Source organism: Chiloscyllium plagiosum, chromosome 22 (genome assembly GCF_004010195.1).
Source record: "Chiloscyllium plagiosum isolate BGI_BamShark_2017 chromosome 22, ASM401019v2, whole genome shotgun sequence".
In the NCBI taxonomy this organism is placed as follows: Eukaryota; Metazoa; Chordata; class Chondrichthyes; order Orectolobiformes; family Hemiscylliidae; genus Chiloscyllium; species Chiloscyllium plagiosum.
The window spans coordinates 51,712,814-51,732,365 of record NC_057731.1 but is presented as its reverse complement, the minus strand read 5'-3'; the positions used below and the strand labels follow the sequence as shown (position 1 = coordinate 51,732,365).

The window sequence follows — 19,552 nt, the reverse complement described above, 5'->3', positions numbered from 1 at the left end:
AAGCAGGATAAGCAACCAATTACACTGAAGTATTCTCACAGACAGTAATCCAACCAGTAAACCACACGTTCACATTTAATTTTAAATTTTACCCGTTAGAAAAATAAATGATTTGACATTTCCACATCGGATTAATGTAAAAGATAAAATATCAGAAACTTCTTAAAATTGTGCAACTTTCTTAATGGAATAATGTGAGGTTCAATAATTATAAAATTTTCTTTCAGCCTCAGTGAACTGTTTGCAGTAATTATAAACTTAGCAAGCTCTTAAAATGCCAGTTATGCCTCATTTTAATAATGAGTAACTTTTTAAAGGTTTTTACAGTGAAATTACTGGCATTCAAGAGCATTTGTCATCAATCCAGTGACTTCAATTAGACTGCAGTCTGAAGAAGCACCAACAGTTTAGTCATTCCTAATCTAATGCTATCAGTATAACCTGATGTTCCCTTCTCCCTCCCGTGTTTATGTCACCTCCCTTTAAATACATGTACGCTGTTTAATTTAACCACTCCAGTGGTAACAAGTTCCGCATTCTTTTGCTGCTGCCTTGGTAAAAGAATTTGCTGTTTTGCTTTTGCAGACTATCCTATATGAATGGGGGAATGGAGAATCACTGACAGCAGCATCTGGATTTCTGCATTTTAACTGCTCATGTGCAGGCTCCAGAAGTTGCTGTCAATTTCAGAGAAGTAATGATGGTGAATGCTGACAGTTTTGCCATTATTACTGCTGCTGAAACCAGATCATTAGATTTTAACGTTGAAAATCTATGCCGGTCTGTTTTAAGAATTCCACATTCACAGGCAAGGAAGTTTTAAATGATTTAGCACAGATCACTGGATTATATACCTCCTGTTTACAGCCATAATAAAATGTCATGCGCTTGATCAGGGCAGTACATTTTGTGAAAATGAGAAAAGATTCTTCCTTGTCAATGTGAAGCAGAAATTATCTTCAACAGATAATGCTATCGTGGAGTCAGTAAGACTTCGGTGAGGTAGAAATAACATTCGCATGTAGCTGGTTTGAAAATCATTTGCACAATCACTTATGGCTCAGGACTCCAAGAATTATCTTGATAGTGCAGTGTTGAGTATCAGGGACAGAGACAATTCGACATAAACTCCTTATAGGATCCTTATCCAACATGTAATGTGAATGAAGAGACTCAAGGGGCTGAATGGCTTACTCTTGTTCCTGTGTTCCTTAATGAACATATGAATTATGAGCAACAGTGGGCCTCTGGGCATCTTGAATTGCTGCACCATTCAGTGCAATCAAAGATGATCTGAGTGTGATCTCAACTCCACTTCCCCGTCTGCCCCAATATCCATTGACTTGCTTGTCCATCCAGATTCTCTCTGCCTCTGTTTTAAACCTATTCAGTGAACCTGCCTCCACTACTGTCTGAAGAGGAGGCTTCATCAGCTTTTCAATGCCCTGTAGGAAAAAATAATTCTGCCCATCTCTATCTTAAATGGGAGACCTTTTTATATTTAAACCATCTGGAGCCCGCACATGAGCAGTTAAAATGCAGAAATCCAGATGTTGCTGTCAGTGATTCTCCATTCCCCCATTCATATAGGATAGTCTGCAAAAGCAAAACAGCAAATTCTTTTACCAAGGCAGCAGCAAAAGAATGCGGAACTTGTTACCACTGGAGTGGTTAAATTAAACAGCGTACATGTATTTAAAGGGAGGTGACATAAACACAGGAGGGAGAAGGGAACATCAGGTTATACTGATAGCATTAGATTAGTGTCTCCAATAAGAGGTGTTCTAATCTCAACCATTAGGTGTAGCAGAGCTGGTCTTCATGCATAGGGGCTAAAATGTCATTCAGTTAGTGATTGATGGTCCTCCAATTGTTCCAGATGAAAAGCCTGCTTGAGTTGACTGTGTAGGACATCTAGCACAGAAATGAGCCAATGGTTCAAACAATCCTTGTCAGCGTTTATGTTCCTTTCTTCCGTTTTTCCATCATCAGCATAGCCCTCTATTCCCTCCTCCTTCACATTCTTTGGCTGCCTCCTCTTTAAATCATGTGGACAATTGGCTAAATCACTCCTTGTGGCAGCAGGTTCCACGTTCTCACCATCCTCTCTGGGTAAGTACATTCCTTCTAAATGCCATATTTTGTTACTTGCTGATGATCCTTAAATTGAAAGGCTGGAAATGTGTTGCTGGAAAAGCGCAGCAGGTCAGGCAGCATCCAGGGAACAGGAGAATCGACGTTTCGGGCATACCCCCTTCTTCAGGAATGGGGAAAGTTTGTCCAGCAGGCTAAGATAAAAGGTAGGGAGGAGGGACTTGGGAGAGGGGCGTCGGAAATGTGATAGGTGGAAAGAGGTCAAGGTGAGGGTGATAGGTCAGACTGGGGTGGGGGCGGAGAGGTCGGGAAGAAGATCTCAGGTTAGGAAGGCGGTGCTGAATTGTATGGCCAATTCACCTGACCTGCACATCTTTGGACTGTGGGAGGAAACCGGAGCACCCGGAGGAAACCCATGCAGATATAGAGGAGGCCACATCGGGTGCAGAGGATGCAATAGATGATGTGTGTGGAGGTGCAGGTGAATCTGTGGCGGATATGGAAGTTTCCTTTGGGGCCTTGGAGGGAGGTGAGGGGGGAGGTGTGGGCGCAAGTCTTGCACGTCCTGCGGTTGCAGGGGAAGGTGCCGGGAGTGGAGGTTGGGTTGGTGGGGGGTGTGGATCTGACGAGGGAGTCACGGAGGGAGTGGTCTTAAATTGAAAGGCCCCTAGTTTTGTGCATGCACCAGTGACAATATTCATCCAGTATCTGCTCAGTTTAAATACCTCTTTTAGGTCACCCCATCAGCCTTCTCTTTTCAAGAGAAAAGAGACAACCTTTTTGTCCTTTCATATGGGCGAGGTGTGTCGTAGTGGTAATGTCACTAGATTGCTCAGCCAGACACTCAAGCCAATGTTTTGGAAGTTGGCTTTGAATCCCACTATAGCAGATTGTGAAATATGAATTCATTAAATTGTGGAATTAAAATCTAGTCTAATGGCAACCGTGAAACTGTTGTCAATTGTAGTAAAAACCCAGCTGATTCCCTATTGTCCTTTAGGGAAGGAAATCAGCTGATCTGGCCTACTCGTGACTTCTGTAGGTCCATAGCTGACTCCAGACCCACAGAAATGTGGTTTATTTTTAACTGTCCTCTGAAATGTTTGAGCCAAGCCATTCATTTCAAGGGAAATCAGGGATTAGCAACAAATGCTGACCTTGCCAGTGATGGCTACATCCCATAAGAAAAAAAAGAAATAACATCGAAGAATCACAGGGGTTGAAGAATAGAAATAGGTTCTTCAGCCCATCAAGACTGTGTCAGTAAAAACAACCACCTAACTATTCCACTCCAATCGTCCAGCACTTGGCCCATTGTCTTGTATCCCTTGGCATCGCATGTACACATCTAAATACTTCTGAGATGTTATGAGGATTTCTACCCCAACCCCCCTGACAGGCAGTGAGTTTGAGATGCCTGCAGCCTTCTGATGGTTTTGTTAAAAAAATTGTATGCCCTGCATTTTGGGGCGGCGCGGTGGCTCAGTGGTTAGCATTGCTGCCTTATAGCACCAGGGAGCAGGGTTCGATTCCACCCTTGGGCGACTGTCTATGTGGAGTTTGTATGTTTTCCCCGTGTCTGTGTGCGTTTCCTCTGGGTGCTCTGGTTTCCTACCACAGTCCAAAGATGTGCAGGTCAGGTGAATTGGCCATGCTAAATTGCCCGTAGTGTTAGGTGCATTAGTCAGAGGGAAATGGGTCTGGGTGGGTTACTCTTCGGAGGGTCGGTGTGAACTTGTTGGGCCAAAGGGCCTATTTCCACACGTAGGGAATCTGAAATTTCTGGTATCATCTAGTAAATGTTTCTTGTGTATTCTTGACATCTTGGACATTAAGAGCTCTTTGAGGTTGGTTTCAGACAGAACTCCATTCCGATATGTCCTGTCAACTTGCCTATTCAGCATCGTAACTCTATCCTGGCAAAAGTCAGTGCTCTCAGGAAAAGTAAGGGCATGATTTGGAGGATCATATTGTCTCCTCAATATATCATTGAGTCCTAAATGCTGCAATATGTTAGAAGTTACATAGACCATTACTTTGATAGCATCTTACTTCTTTTTTGTGGGATTGTCTTTAATCACAATGTGCTAGTACACTCATCAAGAGAAATACAGAGAGATTGATTGACCTTATTCTGTAATGTGGGACTGAAATTCAGTATAAACCCATGTGGATTTAAGATTTCAGTCAGGTGATGAACAATGGTAACCTTGTTTTTGTTGTGCTGACTCCACAGCTAACATCTACAGCACTTTATTTTACCAGTAAAATTGGCAATTTCCTTGAGAGGATAAGAATCATTAGTACAAGAAAGAGATTGCAAGGGCTTTGCTGGGGATGGGGGGAAGCATAGATATTTAGTTGGAGCATTATCAGGATTCAGTTGAGGGAACCTTCATCCATCACAAACCCCAAACCCAAATGGAAGTGGCAGATGCTGAAATTGAGCCTCTGATTTGACATTCGTGTTGCAAATAGAAATAATGATTAACAGGATTAAGTGTAAAAGCAGAACGGCTTTTCCCAGTGAATATAACGATTGACCATAATAATTGTTTCGTAGTGTAGAGTTGAATATTGCTGAAAAATACACAATTTTGTACAAGTTTGTCTTGCACTAAGGACAATCCACAAGAAAAAGCAACGTAAAGGGAAAATACCATTTAATCTGTTTGAGAAGAGAGTTCTGATTAGTTGGCAAGTGGATTCTGATTGGTAGAAGTGTTGCTATGGATAGTGCACCAGTTAGGTGATGAATGACAATTAGGGTTAGGGTTATGGTTAGGAGTCAGAGTCGTTGAGTCATCCAGTGTGGAAACAGGCCCTTCGGCCCAACATGTCCATGTCGACCAGGTTTCCTAAACTGGACTAGTCCCATTTGCCTATGCCTTGCCCATGTCCCTGTAAACCTTTCTTGTGCATGTATCTGTCTAAATGTCTTTTAAATGTTAGAACTGTACTTGCCTCTGGCAGCTCGTTCCAGATCCACATCATACTCCATGTGAAAATGTTGCCTTGCGTCACCAAGCTTAATTCGCCAGTGTCAGCACGATTTCATGAAGGGCAAGTCATCCAAAGATCCACAAAATGGATTAGCCATGGTTAAAGTGGGGTTATGGTTATGGGTGTGGGTCTGGGAGAATGTTCTTCGGAGGGTCAGGGTAAATGTGATAAGCAGAATGGCTGCTATCTGCACTATAGGGATTCTCACTCCTTCCAATCGAAAATCTAAGGGGATTGAGAATTCATTGTAATAGTTAGCCATGGTACAAACCTTATTCTACAAACATCTGTGATCCACCTGGTGCTTCATGAACATTCCTTCAGAACAGTTCAACACTTTCTCACATCAACCTGATAAGAACTGTATCATACTTAACTAATGGATGTAGGGTACTATTAAGATGAAGCATTTTAGAACAAAACACATTTTATCTTCCAGGTTTGAAAGCGCCAAGATGTCAGGAAGTACAGTGGATCTCTCTAAGTTTAACATTGATGCACCTCGTTGGGATCAGACAACTTTTGTGGGCAGGCTTAAGCACTTTTTCAACATCACAGATCCTCGCACGGTGTTAGTATCAAATGCAGCCCTCGATAAAGCCAAGGACCTGGTTGACAGTTTCAGGTATGCAATTGAATCATTTCATCAGGTTGTTCCAGTATGACAACATGGTCAGTATGGATCGATCACTGGTCAGCTTGTTAAAATCGACAATTGGCCGACAGAGGGACAAGAATGTCAGCAGAGGAGCTGACATTTTCCGATCTTCGTGGTGAGATGATATATTTACTGATGGGATTTACAAAATATCATCACTGCAACTGAATAAAGAAAAATAGATAGGGTGGTTTGTGTGTGGAATGAACTGCGTGAGGAAGTGGGTAGATGTGTAGATGCGAATACAGTTGCAACATTTAAAATACATTTGCATAGGTACATGAACAGGAAAGGTTTAGAGGAATATTGGCAAAATGCAGGCAAATAGAACCACTTTAGTTTGGGAAACTTGGTCAGCATGGACTGGATGGACCGAACGGCCTCTTTCCATGCTGTGTGACTCTATGTTTATATCGTACCCACCACGACACTAGGTCATCCCAAAGTGCTTAAAATCCAACTGAATACTCTGGAAGCACCCAGCAGGACAGTTGGCATCTGAGAAAGAGGAAGAGAAACAATATTTCAACAAAACTTGAAATAGAAATTTCCAACATTTCGTAAGCAAGTGCAGAGCAGGAATCAGAAGGGAAGCAGAAAGGGAGGGCTAGCTAGAGGAAAGAACAAAGGCAAATTATTAAACAATTCTTCAGAACTGACTCAGGTCTTTGGACTGGAAACATTAACTCTGCATTCTCTCCACCGATGCTGCCAGACCGACTGAGTTTCTCCAGCAATTTCTGTCTTTGTTTCAGATTTCCAGCATTTATAGTTCTCTATTTTATTGCAATGTTTTGCCTTTCTTTTTATGCATTTGAAGTGTAACTGCTTGCCAGGAAGCAGAAATGTGGCAACTAATTTAATGACAGCCAAGCCCCAAAGACAACAATGGGGTAACTACCGAATAAAATGTCTTGGAGGAATTCAGCAGATTTGGCAGCATCTCTGGAGAGAGAAATAGAGTTTCAACTCTGGAACAATTCAGTGACCAAAGCATTAACTCTGATTTCTCTCCACAGATGCTGCCAAACTTGCTGAGCTTTTCCAGCAATTTCTGTTTTTGTTAGCAATGTCCTGTCATCTGTAATGCTACAGAATTATCATTTTCATTCCTGTTAAATGTGGTAATTCACAGGAAAACAGAATTATTACAGCACACCAGAAGACCATTTGGCCCATTTCCTGCTTTTTCTATCCAAGTAATCATTCAGAGCCCCTCTTGAATGTCTCAATTGAACCTGCCTCCACCATATTTCCAGTCAGTACAATTTAACTGATAGACTCCAATATTTTTCAAACTATAAATGCTAAGCAAACAGGCTAATGCTTTCCCAGGATCAGATTACAAACATTTCTTTCAGTTTTGGAACAGCATTTACTGTTTTCCACAAACCTTGGAGAATCAAAACATTGTTGAATCACAAAGCTCTTTATTTGCAGTTGTCATCTTGACCTAGCCATCCTACCCATTCCTTCAGGGTAATTACTCTCTCTTTCCCACGCCACCCAGAAAATAAATGAAAAAATTGAAGGACTAAATTTTAATAACGCCAAACAGAATTGCAGGATATTAAACACACCCAGAAGTACTTAGTGTTGATGCCAGCAAATAGAAAACAGGTGTTAACACCAGTGAAGGCACATCCAAATCCATCCCAGTTAAGTAGCAGAGGCTAAAATGTGAAATAAAAGGCTCTAAAAGCAGATAATGACCGCTACTGAAATGTTTGAGACATGAAAGTGCAAAAGCACTCATTAAAACTGTAAACCTGAAACTATAGAACGCACAGTGGGTTAGTGTGCATCTGGAATAGAAAAGACATGTTACTGCTTCAACTGGAACCTTTCAACTAACTGGGATTGACTTGGGAATGATGCTATTGGTTGTGCTCTGTGTGAGAAAGGTGACACCTGGTGTTGGGGTGTGAGTCTACCACATACACCATTGTTGAATCATTCTGAATGGTACTGCATTATGGGGCCCACCATCACTTTTTTAGTCCCACGTGTTAGCTGCGATTCTGTTGAGCTGATGAGGTCTCGCCTACTGTTCTGAAAACTGCAGGGTACAAAGTCCCATCAACAGATTGAGGATATCCCCCATCAGGTCCTGTGGTACCACCTATGTGTTAGAGAGGACAGACTTCAAACAGATCTAGCAACTCAAAATTGGGCACAGACTTTGATCAATTATAATCTGTAACCTCCTAGATCAGCATATCCCCAACTCTGCCATCAAACCAGAAGTTCAATATTGGCTCAATGAAGACTGAAGGAAGTCTTACACCAGGCATATCTAAAAATGAGGTGTTGACCTTCTGAAGCTACCATATATGACTACTTTGTGTCAGACAGAAGAAACAGTGTGTAGTAGGCAGAACTATACGACCCCAAAACTATCTGATTTAACCACTACAGTCCTGTCGTGTCTCAGTCATGAATGGTAGTGGATGATTAAACAACTAGCAAGAGGTAGAGGCTATACAGTATTCTCATCCTAAACAATGGGAGATCCCAGCAGTCCATGGCAAAAGCCAAGACTGAAGAATTTGCATTCTTCTTCAGCCAATTAATGTCTCATCTTGAAGTCCTTAGCATCATAGTCTTCAATTTGATTCACTCTATATGATATCACAAAATTGGCTGAAGGCACAGGATGTTGCAAAGTGGGAGAGGTATGTGGTATGTGGAGTATTGATTCAGAGACCCTCAAGCTAAAATTCTCAGGATGTGGGTTCAAACCCCACCATGACAAATGGTGACATTGGAATCAATTAAAATCTGAAATAAAAAGCTGGACTAATGCTAACCATTATTATCATTTGTTGTAAAAATCCACCTATTTCACTAATATCCTTTAAGGAAGGAAATCCGCCATCCTTATCTGGCCTGTCCTTTCGGTGACTTGAGACCCACAGCGATGTGGCTGATGCTTTAACTGCTTTCCTGATGTGGCCTGGCAAGCCAGTCAGTTTTAGGGGTACTTAGGAATGGGTAAAGAGTGTTGGCCTTGCCAGCACTGCCGAAAATCCAGGAATGGATGAAAAAAAACTGCACAATGCTGACAGGAAACTGGATACTGATACTCCAACAGCTCACCCACATAACCCATGTGACTTAGCCAGCAGTGCCCACACCTTATGAATGAATAAACAACAAGGGCACTGGAAAAGAAACAAATCTGGAAGGAAGAGAATATTTGACCCTGTTCTTTGTTTGCATTGTTTTATTTTCCAGAGCAGGGTCTGTGCCTCCAGGTACGACAGAGGAGCAGTTACACTATGCGAAGAAACTGTACGACTCTGCATTTCACCCAGACAGTGGAGAAAGGATGAATTTAATTGGGCGAATGTCTTTTCAGGTCCCTGGTGGAATGGCTATCACCGGCTTCATGCTGCAGTTTTACAGGTACTGCAATAGGATTTGGTTAAAGGTTTATTGTGATCCAATGGGTCAGGGATTTATCCAACCGCTGTACAGACCAGGAACATCTCAAATCTGAATACCAGGAAAGAAAAATTCAACTTGAATTTATCTAACAATTTTCACACTCTTAGGACAGCCTGAACTAAGTGCATTGCAGGCAATGAAGTACACTTAAAATGTAATCACTGTTGTTATGTGGGAAATGTAGCAGCCAATCTACATGCAATGCTCTCCCATGAACAAAAATATGATAAAGCACCGAAAATCTGCTTTAAGTAATGTTCATTGAGGGTAGAAATAAATCAGAAAGACTCTATTTGAATCCCACCTTCCTGGGGTGTGCCCAGATGGGTGAAATAAAATTTTGAATCATATTATAGGTAGGAATAGGGCTTCCAGAAGTGACCTTTTACACATGTTCAGAAGGATCTTGATGGCTGCAACAACAGAAACCTGCATTAATGTAGCACCTTCAACATGGTTAAAACTCCCACAGTGTTTCATGTTATGAAACCAAATTTGACATCAAGATGTCAGGCACATGAATGATCACTAGCCCAGAGAGGTTCGAATGGAGAGGAAAGAGAGAGAGGTTTAGAGAGGGACTTCCAGAGCTCGGGACTCAGGCAGCTGAGTCCAGGGCCACCTTTTAGTGGAGTGATGGGAAACGGGGATAGATAAAAGGGCAGAATTGGAGGAGTACAGAGATTCTGGGAAAACTCTGGTTTGGAAAACAACACTACAAAAACAGGATCATAACAGGTTAGACAAAAGTGCACTGGATCTCTGTAGATAAGACCATAAGACCAAAAATGTAAGAGTTGGCCATTCGGCCCCTTCAGTGTACTTCACGATTCAGTAGGCTCATAGCCTAATGTCCATTTTTAACAATGGGCAGTGGTTACATTTTTACCATTAGGTCATCATTGAAAATATCAGATTCTTTAAGGGTTTGCAGCTTTCCGAACCTTTCCCTATAACCTTTTATACCCCAGCTGATCAAGTATATGTCCATCTCAGCCTTAAATATACACAAGGACTCTGTCCCCATAACTGTCTGTGGCAAGGAATTCCAAAGACTTTGAGGGAAACAAAATCCTCCTCATCTCCGTCTTAAATTGGCAACCCCTTATTCTGAGACTATGTCCTCTGGTCCTAGAATCTCCGGTGGTGGCGGGGAAACATCCTCTCAATATTTACCCTGTCAAGCCCTGTTTTCGGAAGGAAATTTGACGTTCTTACATGGTCTGGACTCTGTGATTCCAGACCTACAGCAATGTAGGTGACTCCTGACCACCCTCTGAAATGAGCAAGACACTCCGCTCAAGGGGAAATTGGGGATGGGCAATAAATTATGGCTCAGATAAAGATGCCCACATCCCATGAATGAATTAAACAAAAATACTAATAAAAAACTCAAAGAATTGCAGGGAGAGTCAGGGAGCTGTGCAGTACGAAAACAGATCCTTTGATCCAACTCGCCCATGCTGACCAGGTATTCTAAATTAATCCAGTCCCATTTGCCAGCATGAGGCCCATATCCCTCTAAACCCCTTCAATTCATATACCCATCTAGATGCCTTCTACCCATCTATCAGCCTCCACCACTTCCTCCACACGCCACCTTCTGCAAAAAAAACTTGTTCCTTAGGTCCCTTTTATATCTTTCCTCCCCTTCACTGTAAAACAATGCTGTCCTACCCTGGGAAAAAGACCTTGGCTATTCACCTTATCTATGCCCCTCATGATTTTATAAACCTCTGTAAGATCACCCCTCAGCCTCTGATGCTCCAGGGAATAAAGCCCCAGCCTATTCAGCCTCTCCCTATAGCTCAAAACCACCAATTCTGGCAACATCCTTGTAAATCTTTTCTGAATCCACTCAAGTTTAAACATTTTCCTATAGCAGGAAGACCAGAATTGAATGCAATATTCCAAAAGTGGTCTAACCAATGTCCTGTACAACAGCAACATGACCTCCCAGCTCCTATACTCAATGCACTGACTAATAAAGGCAATAAAGACCAATAAAGATACTGGCAATTGGAAATAAAAGCAGTAATATTTGGAAAAACTCAATAGGTCAGGCAGCAAAGAGAAATCCTTTGTTCTGAAGAAGGGTCACTGGACGCAAAATATTATCCCTGCTATGTCTCCAGAAAATGGGGTGGCACAGTGGCTCAGTGGTTAGCACTGCTGCCTCACAGCACCAGGGATCCAGGTTTGATTCCAGCCTCAGGTGACTGTCTGTGTGGAGTTTGCACGTTCTCCCTGTGTGGGTTTCCTCCGAGCGCTCCAGTTTCCATCCATAGTGCCCATAGTGTCCAGGGATGTGCGGGTTAGGTGCATTAATCAGGGGTAAGGTAGAGTAATGGGGAATGGGTTTGGGTGGGATAGTCTTCGGAGGGTGAGTCTGGACTTGTTGGGTCAAAAAGCCTGTTTTCACACTGTATGCATTCCAAGATTCTAAAAATGCTGGTTATCTGAAGTGAGAAAACACTGGAAATGTTCAGCAGGTCTGGCAGTGTTGGTGGAGAAAGGAATAGAGTTGCTGCTTCAGGCCAGTGACCTTCCTTCAGGACTGATGAAGGGTTCTGAGAGAAGGTTGCAGAGCTGAAACGTTGAGTAGGCTTTTACCAAGGTCCCGAAGTTGGCTGGAAATGTGTGTTGTCAGCAGGTGCAGACAGAAGGTGTGATCCCCTCCCAATTCCACAGGCAGCAGCTCCGTAAGTATCTGCCACCCTCCTCAGGAGAGCTACCCACCCCCCAGGCCAGTTAGAAGATCTGCAGCCTCAACAGTGACCACTCTGGAGCCACTCAAAACTGGAGATTATTTCAGAGGCTCTGAGGCAGATTGCTGGAGGAGAAACCCCTTTGATGCAGGGGTCTACCTTCTCAGTCCATGGTGCTGTTACCCCCTGCACACCTCCTCCGTCACCCACCCTCCACCCATGTCTGCTGCTGGGTCAGGGAGATGTGGGGAGATCTACATTTCTCTGATGACTTCTTTGGGAAATATCATCAAACCCCTGTAAGCAAAATGCCAATGGCCTGGTAAATAGTGCCTTGAGTCAAAAAGCGTGACACTGGAAAAGCACAGCCGGTTAGGCAGCATCCGAGGAGCAGGAGAGTCGACATTTCAAGCATAAGCTCTTCATCAGGAATGTGGGAGAGCCCAAGGGGGTTGAGAGTGAAAACCTCACTTTCTCCCAAATAGTGCCCTTGGTATTTGTAAATGAGCCACCTCACCCTTCCTCATTTTGGCCAGTCTGTCCAATCTAGTTCCTGCCATTGGTAACATTCCTGTATTATGTCAGGGAGCCAGTCTGCTGCAACACCCTGTCGTTTTACTGATCCCATTACTTCTGCTCCAGCCCACCACCTTTTTCTTGCCCTGGTGTGAACTGGTTAAAAAAGTCTGCTGGGTTTTTCTCTCTCCACAAATACAGTACTGCCGAACACTTGTCATATTTCCAGCATTTAGTTGTTTTCATTTCTAAAAGGTGGTCCTAATCTAGGGATATAGCTGGTTTTGTTCTGTATTAAGATCATTTAATAGTAGATTTATAGTTCAAACTATTAAGTCTGTATCAGTGATAGTGTCCCTAACTCTGAGCCAAGAGGCTCAAATTACAGAATTGTTATAGTGCATAGGAGGCCATTTAGCCCATAGTGCAGGCACTGGTTCTGTTACCTCAGGCCAATCTCCTGTCCTTTCCCCACACCCTCACACACTCTCTTTTTCCAACTAATCATCTAATGCCCCCATTTTAATGCCTCAATTGAACCTGTGTCCACCCAATGTCCAGGTAGTGCATTGGAACTGTGGCCTAACTACTCCCTGTATCAAAACATTTCCTTACATCACCCTAGCTTCTCGTGTGCATCATTTTAATTCTGTGCCCTCATGTTCTTGTTTCTTTGACAAGTGGAGCAGCTTGTCCAGTCTGCTCATGATTTTGAAAGCCTCTATCAAATCTCCTTTTAGTCTTCTTCCTGGAGAAGAACAGTCCCAGCTTCTTCCATCTGTTCTCATCACTGAGGTTTCTCACTCCTCAAACCATTGTAAATCACTTCTGCACTCTCGCTCCAAAGCAGTCACACCTTTCCAATAATGCAGCACCCACACGTAGACACAATACTCCACCTGAGTGAATTGTCTTGATGATGACGTCAGCTTGTACGAGGGGGCATAACTACAAATTGAGGGGTGATAGATTTAAGGGAGATGTCAGAGGCAGGTTCTTTACTCAGAGAGTGGTAAGGGTGTGGAATGCCCTGCCTGCCAACGTAGTTAACTCAGCCACATTAGGGGCATTTAAACAGTCCTTGGATAAGCATATGGATGATGATGGGATAGTGTAGGCGGATGGACTTAGATTAGTGCACAGGTCGGCGCAACATCAAGGGCCGAAGGGCCTGTTCAGCACTGTATTGTTCTATGTTCTATGTTCTACTTGGATTCGAGTCCCACCTGCTCCAGACGTGTGTAATCTCTGAATAGGTTGATAAGAACATAGTCTAGATTAGAGTGGTGCTGGAAAAGCACAGCAGTTCAGGCAGCATCCGAGGACCAGGAAAATCGACATTTGGGTCATGGGGACAGTGCGGAGCTGGAAGTTTGGAACTGGGGTGAGGTGGGGGAAGGGGAAATGAGGTAACTGGTGAAGTCCACATTGATGCCCTGGGGTTGTAGTGTTCCGAGGCGGAAAATGAGGCGCTCTTCCTCCAGGCGTCGGGTGGTGAGGGAGCGGCGGTGAAGGAGGCCCAGGACCTCCATGTCCTCGGCAGAGTGGGAGGGGGCTGTTCAGTCTCCAACCGTCAATCAACTTTTAATGAATTAATTAACTGAGTGTCTGTTCCCAATGCAAAGGTGTTTGCTGTGCTTGTTCTGTGCATGCTCAGTTGTACTGTGACATCATACACATGCATAGGTGCACAGTTGACTGACAAGGACTAGAGATGCGTGATATCAGAACACATCAGTCTGATTCTTGTCTTCCTGCTCCCAGTAAGTCTACAACATTCACTATGTTAATTCACTTTAATGCTCACTGTCGCGAGCAAAGGTTGAGAACACAAATGTGCCATTCCTTTTCAGATTCACTTGTGATCTTGTAGCCCCATGTAACCGCTCTGTCTTACTGCCTGCTGCAAATCGCTGGCTATCCTTCTTCCTCAAAGATGTTGATTTCAGGACTTGCCTTTCAGCAGTAGTGACAATGAGTGTTGGTCTTGAGTGAACTTACACTGTCCAAGGACAGCTGGACATTAACTGAATTGTACAGAAGATACTGGAGAAATGCAGCAGGTCTGGATGAATGTAAGTGGGTTCAATGCAATGACATTTCCACATCACAGCATTCACTTGTGTTTTCATTTAAATACTCGAGCCAGCTCTGTCTCAACTTCAATGTCCACTCAACAGAATCTTGGATTCATATGGCATATTGAGGCTATGCAAGCCACCATATGGCTTGCTGGGTCTTGGAAAGAGTTATACCTTAGTTCTACTTTATGCTCTTGCCCCATTGCACTGCATTTTCCCCTTTATCATACACAAAAGGAATACGGTGTATTTAGCCTGTGGAACCTATTCCACCACTCCAATGACATCATGGTTGAGCCATGATCCAATTTCATATGTCCACATTTGCTCTGTATCCTTAATACTTTTGCATAACAAAAAAAATCCTTTTGGTTGGAGATTTACATTTAACTGTTAATCTAGCATCAATTGCCAATTGTGGAACAGAGTCAAAACGTGTGGCACTGGAAAAGCACAGCCAGTCTGGCAGCATTCAAGGGACAGGAGAGTGGATGTATCGAACACAAGCTCTTGCCATTCCTGATGAAGAGGTTATGCTCGAAACATCGACTTTCCTGCTCCTCGGATGCTGCCTGAGCGGCTGTGCTTTTTTCAGAGCCACATGTTTTTGACTCTGATCTCCAGCATCTGCAGTCCTCACTTTCTTCCAGTTTGTGGAACAGAGTCGGCCAAACTTTGCTTGAGGTGGTGTTTGTCAATCTTCTGGAGGACCTAGGCTGTAATTTTTGGGCGATGCCCCTTGGTCCTGCACTCACTGCCCAGTGGCAGTAGTATCTTCTGGAGTTGATCCCCTTAATATCTTGAAAACTTCAATCAAATCACTCATTAATCCTATTGGGGAATATAGCAATCCGTGTTTGTTTAACCTCCCCTGGTAGTCTAATCCTTAAGGCATCATTGTAGTAAATCTATACCGCATTCACTCCAAGGCCAGTATGTCCTTCCGAAGTATGTACCTGCAAGGACAAGTGCAAGACAAACATGGAAAGAGAAAGAACTTTGAATCAGAAAATTTCTGGCACAGGACTGCGTTGATTTATAGCGTGAGTCAATATCAGAGACAAGATTAGAAATAATGACCACAAGCAATGATATTTAAGGAGTCCAGGTATGCGCTTTGTAATGATGGTGTATGAAGCATTTCCAGTGTATGTTAAATTCCCTTTGAAAATTCCTGTTGAATCCAGATCCACCAGCCTCTTGGATTCGGCATCCTAATAATTGTGTGCAAAGAGGTTCTCTCCACTCCCCTCTAGCTCTATTACCACAGAGTGAACAAACAAATGTGAATTAATGAGGGTGTGATACAAATTTGACAGGATACATACAAACGTATAAATTAGGGACTAGGAGAGGCCATTCAGCCCCTCAAGCCTCGTCCACCTTGTAATGAAGTCATGGCTAATCTGATTATTCTGCTTTCATTTTACTCCTCGCTTATGAATGATTTATTTACCTCTGTGTGAGAAAGTTCCACAGTTTGTCACTCCTTTGAGAGAGAACATTTCTCCTCATCTTTTTAAAGACAGTGATCCCTAGTTCTAGGTTTTCTGCCAAGAGGTGGTTATGGAACATCTTTTCCATGACCACCCTGTCGAAACCCCACAGGATAAATGTTTCAGTCAAGTTTCTTCTTAATCTTTCTAAACTCCAGTATGGTTTATCAACTTTTAATAAACTCTCTCCGAGCTGTTTTCAATGACTTCACCTCCTTCCTTAAATAAGGTGACCAATACTGTCCACTGTACTCCAGATGTGGTCTCACTAATGTCCAGTATAATTGAAATGTAACCCTTCTTACAATTGTATTCAATTTCCCTGCAGTAAGTGAGAGAATGCTATCAGCTTAGATACAGCTAATGGTTGATTCGTTGCCTGTGATACACCCTCTCTGATTTCTGCATGAACTTGAATAGGAGGGAGAATTCAGAAATTTGAACTTACTCCCCTTTAACTATTAATAAAAGGATATTGTCTGCACTTTGAAGCCACACCACTGGGCTCTAGTGGTAGGGATTGGCATCAGCTCAGGTATAATATATAAATGGCCTCCTTTAACAAACATTTCTTGGATGGAGTAACTCATTCAGTTAGAGCTCCATTTTCTTTTTTTTAGAAAGCGTGGGATTGAAAACCCATAAGTTTTTAATAAACAAAGCAATGAAAATACTGATGAGTTCCGAAAGGTGATCGCCTTTACAAGTTGCCTGTTACTGTGAACTAGCAGAGATCGTCCCTGAGCATCATTGTTTGTAGTCTCTGCCTTTGATTTACACTGTACACCAGTACAGCCATGTGCCAGAGGTTTTTGACTCAAAGATCCTTGTGTTTCCACATGACAGCCTGTATTTGTCCTTTCAAGGGGTTGTAAAATCAGAGGCCTGTAAGTTACTAAGATAAGACTTAAATCATTGAATGATTTAAGCAATTTTGGTATTTTTAAAAATTCTTTTCTTCAATTAAATATCCTCTGTGGCCGAACATTTATGCTTTTGCATCAAATTTGTACATGGGGTAGAGATGCTCTTTCCTTTTCTGTTTCTTGATCTGGAAGCTCCCGCCTATTTCTTTAGTCGATGGTGCATGGCGTGGGTCTTGCTGCGTCACAAATCCAATGACTCTATAATTGCTTGTTCTGCTGTAGATCCTTGGCTGTGACTATTTGAACAGTGATTGGGTGCAAAGTGCTTTGGTACCTGAAATGGGTTAGGGAACGGCTGCCCACCTGATCTCTCCTAATGTCTGGGGGGAGAAAAAAAAAACCTTCTCTTGAGTTCAGGGGCAAACCTATTTGTTCTTCTGAAAGAGTGATTACAGGAACTTTTCAATGTTGTATTTTCTGAGTTAACTGTGTCTGCCAGGCTCCAGAAACCACTGTGCATGCAAGTGACTTGAGGTTCTGTATTCCGTTTGCTTTCAAGAATAAGGAGAAAGTGGGGACTGAGATGCTGGAGATCAGAGTCGAGAGTGTGGTGCTGGAAAAGCACAGCAGGTCAGGCAGCATCTGAGGAGCAGGCATAAGTCATTCATCAGGAACAAGGCTTATGGGCCGGGAGGCTAAGAGATAAATGTGAGGAGGGGTGGGGTTGGGGGTTAGGTCACTGGGAATGCAATAGGTAGATGAATGTGGAGGAGAAGGTGATAGGTCAGAGAGGAGGGTGGAGCGGATAGATGGGAAAGACGATGGACTTGCTTGGCCCAATACATGTGTTACATTATGATTCACACATGTATTGGGACATAATTTTACACCACAACAGGTCAGGAGGGTGGTGCTGAGTTTGAGGCTTGGGACTGGGATAAGGTGGGAGCAGGTGAAATGAGGAAACTGGTGGAATCCAAATTAATCCTGTGTGGTTGCAGGGTCCCAAGGTGGAAGATGAGGTGTTCTTCCTCCAGGCGTCAGGTGGTTAGGGTTTGGCAATGGAGAAGACCCAGGCCCAGCATGTCCTTGGTGAAGTGGGAGGGGGAGTTAAAGTGTTCAGCCACAGGATGGTGGTTGGTGTGGGTGTTCCAAAAATGTTCTCTGAAACAATACGCAAGAAGGCATCCTGTCTCCCCAATGTAGAGGAGAGCACATCGAGTGCAATGGACATAGTAGATGACATTGTTGGAGGTACAGGTTTCTGATGGATGTAGAAGGATCCTTTGGGATCTTAGATGGAGGTGAGAGGGGAGGTGTGGGCGCAGGTTTTGCACTTCCTGTGGTGGCAGGGGAAGGTGCCAGGAGTGGGATATGTGCTGGTGTGGCAGGGGTGGGGACTGGCGTGGCGTGGATCTGACAAGGGAGTCATGGCGGGAATGGTCTCTCCAGAATGCTGATAGGGGTGGGGAGGGAAATATATCTCTAGTGGTGAGGTCTGTTTGTAGGTGGCAGAAGTGGCGGAGGATGATGCAATGTATAAGGAGGTTGGTGGGGTGGAAGGTGAGGACCGGGCGGTTCTGTCATTGTTGTGTTGGGTGTGGTGGTGTTCGAGGGCAGAGGTGCAGGAAGTGGAGGAGATGCACTGGAGGGCATTGTTAACCACGTGGGATGGGAAATTGCGGTCTTTGAAGAAGGAGGCCGTCTGGAATTTTCTGTGGTGATTTTTTTCCCACCAGTAGGGATATATTTCCCTCCTCACCCCATCAGTGTTTCAGAAACCATTCCCTCTGCGATTCCCTTGTTACTGTGTCCATTGCTCCCGCTGCGGTGTCCCCTACGTTGGGGAGACAGAACGCCTACTTGCAGAGTGCTTCAGAGAACATCTCCGGTACACCCACACTAACCAATCCCACTGCCCAGTGGCCGAACACTTCAACTCCCCCTCCCACATACAGGTCCTTGGCCGCCTCTATCGCCACATCTTAACCACCCGATACCTGGAGGAAGAACACCTCATCTTCTGCCTGGGGTCTCTCCAATCACACGGTATCAATGTGGACTTCACCATTTTCCTCATTTCTCCTCTCCCCACCTTATCCCAGATCCAGCCTTCTAGCTCAGCACTGCCCTCACGACCTGTCCCACCTGTCTATCTTCCTTCCCACCTATCCGCTCCACCCTCCTCTCCGACCTATCACCATTACCCCCACCTCTGTCTACCTATCGTACTCTCAGCTACCTTCCCCCCCAGCCCCACACCCCTTTCCATTTATCTCACCACCCTCTCAGCTCACAGCCTCGTTCCTGATGAAGGGCTCTTGCCTGAAACATCGACTCTCCTTCTCCTCAGATGTTGCCTGACCTGCTGTGCTTTTCCAGCACCATACTCCTGACTCTGATCTCCAGCATCTTCAGTCCTCACTTTCACCATGGGAAATATATTTTTATTTTATGTTGTGAGCCATGCACTGGTAGATTTAGTGCAATGGTGTGCTCCTCCATCCTTGGTCATAACAACAAATACTGGAGGTCGGTAAAGGTACCAGTGATGAGCAAGCAAAGCTCAGTGTGGGATAGCTGCTGAGATCAATGTTTGGATGAGTTGAGAAGGGCATTAGAAAAGTTGGTTCTGGAAAGAGCAAAAGTTTGGAGAAAAGCTTTAGAATCAATGAAAGGA

At 43.7% G+C, this 19,552-nt stretch overlaps 1 protein-coding gene across 3 annotated transcripts in view; it reads left to right on the top strand.

Moving 5' to 3' along the window:
- Positions 1-19,552, top strand: part of sfxn2 (sideroflexin 2) — an 85,838-nt gene that overhangs the window by 7,006 nt on the left and 59,280 nt on the right. For all 3 annotated transcript variants that reach the window (XM_043713053.1, XM_043713052.1, XM_043713054.1), the window contains exons 2-3: positions 5,537-5,722; positions 8,993-9,163. In XM_043713053.1, the coding sequence (XP_043568988.1) occupies positions 5,553-5,722; positions 8,993-9,163 (341 nt within the window). In that variant the 5' untranslated portion in view covers positions 5,537-5,552. The remainder of the gene's footprint in view (positions 1-5,536; positions 5,723-8,992; positions 9,164-19,552) is intronic.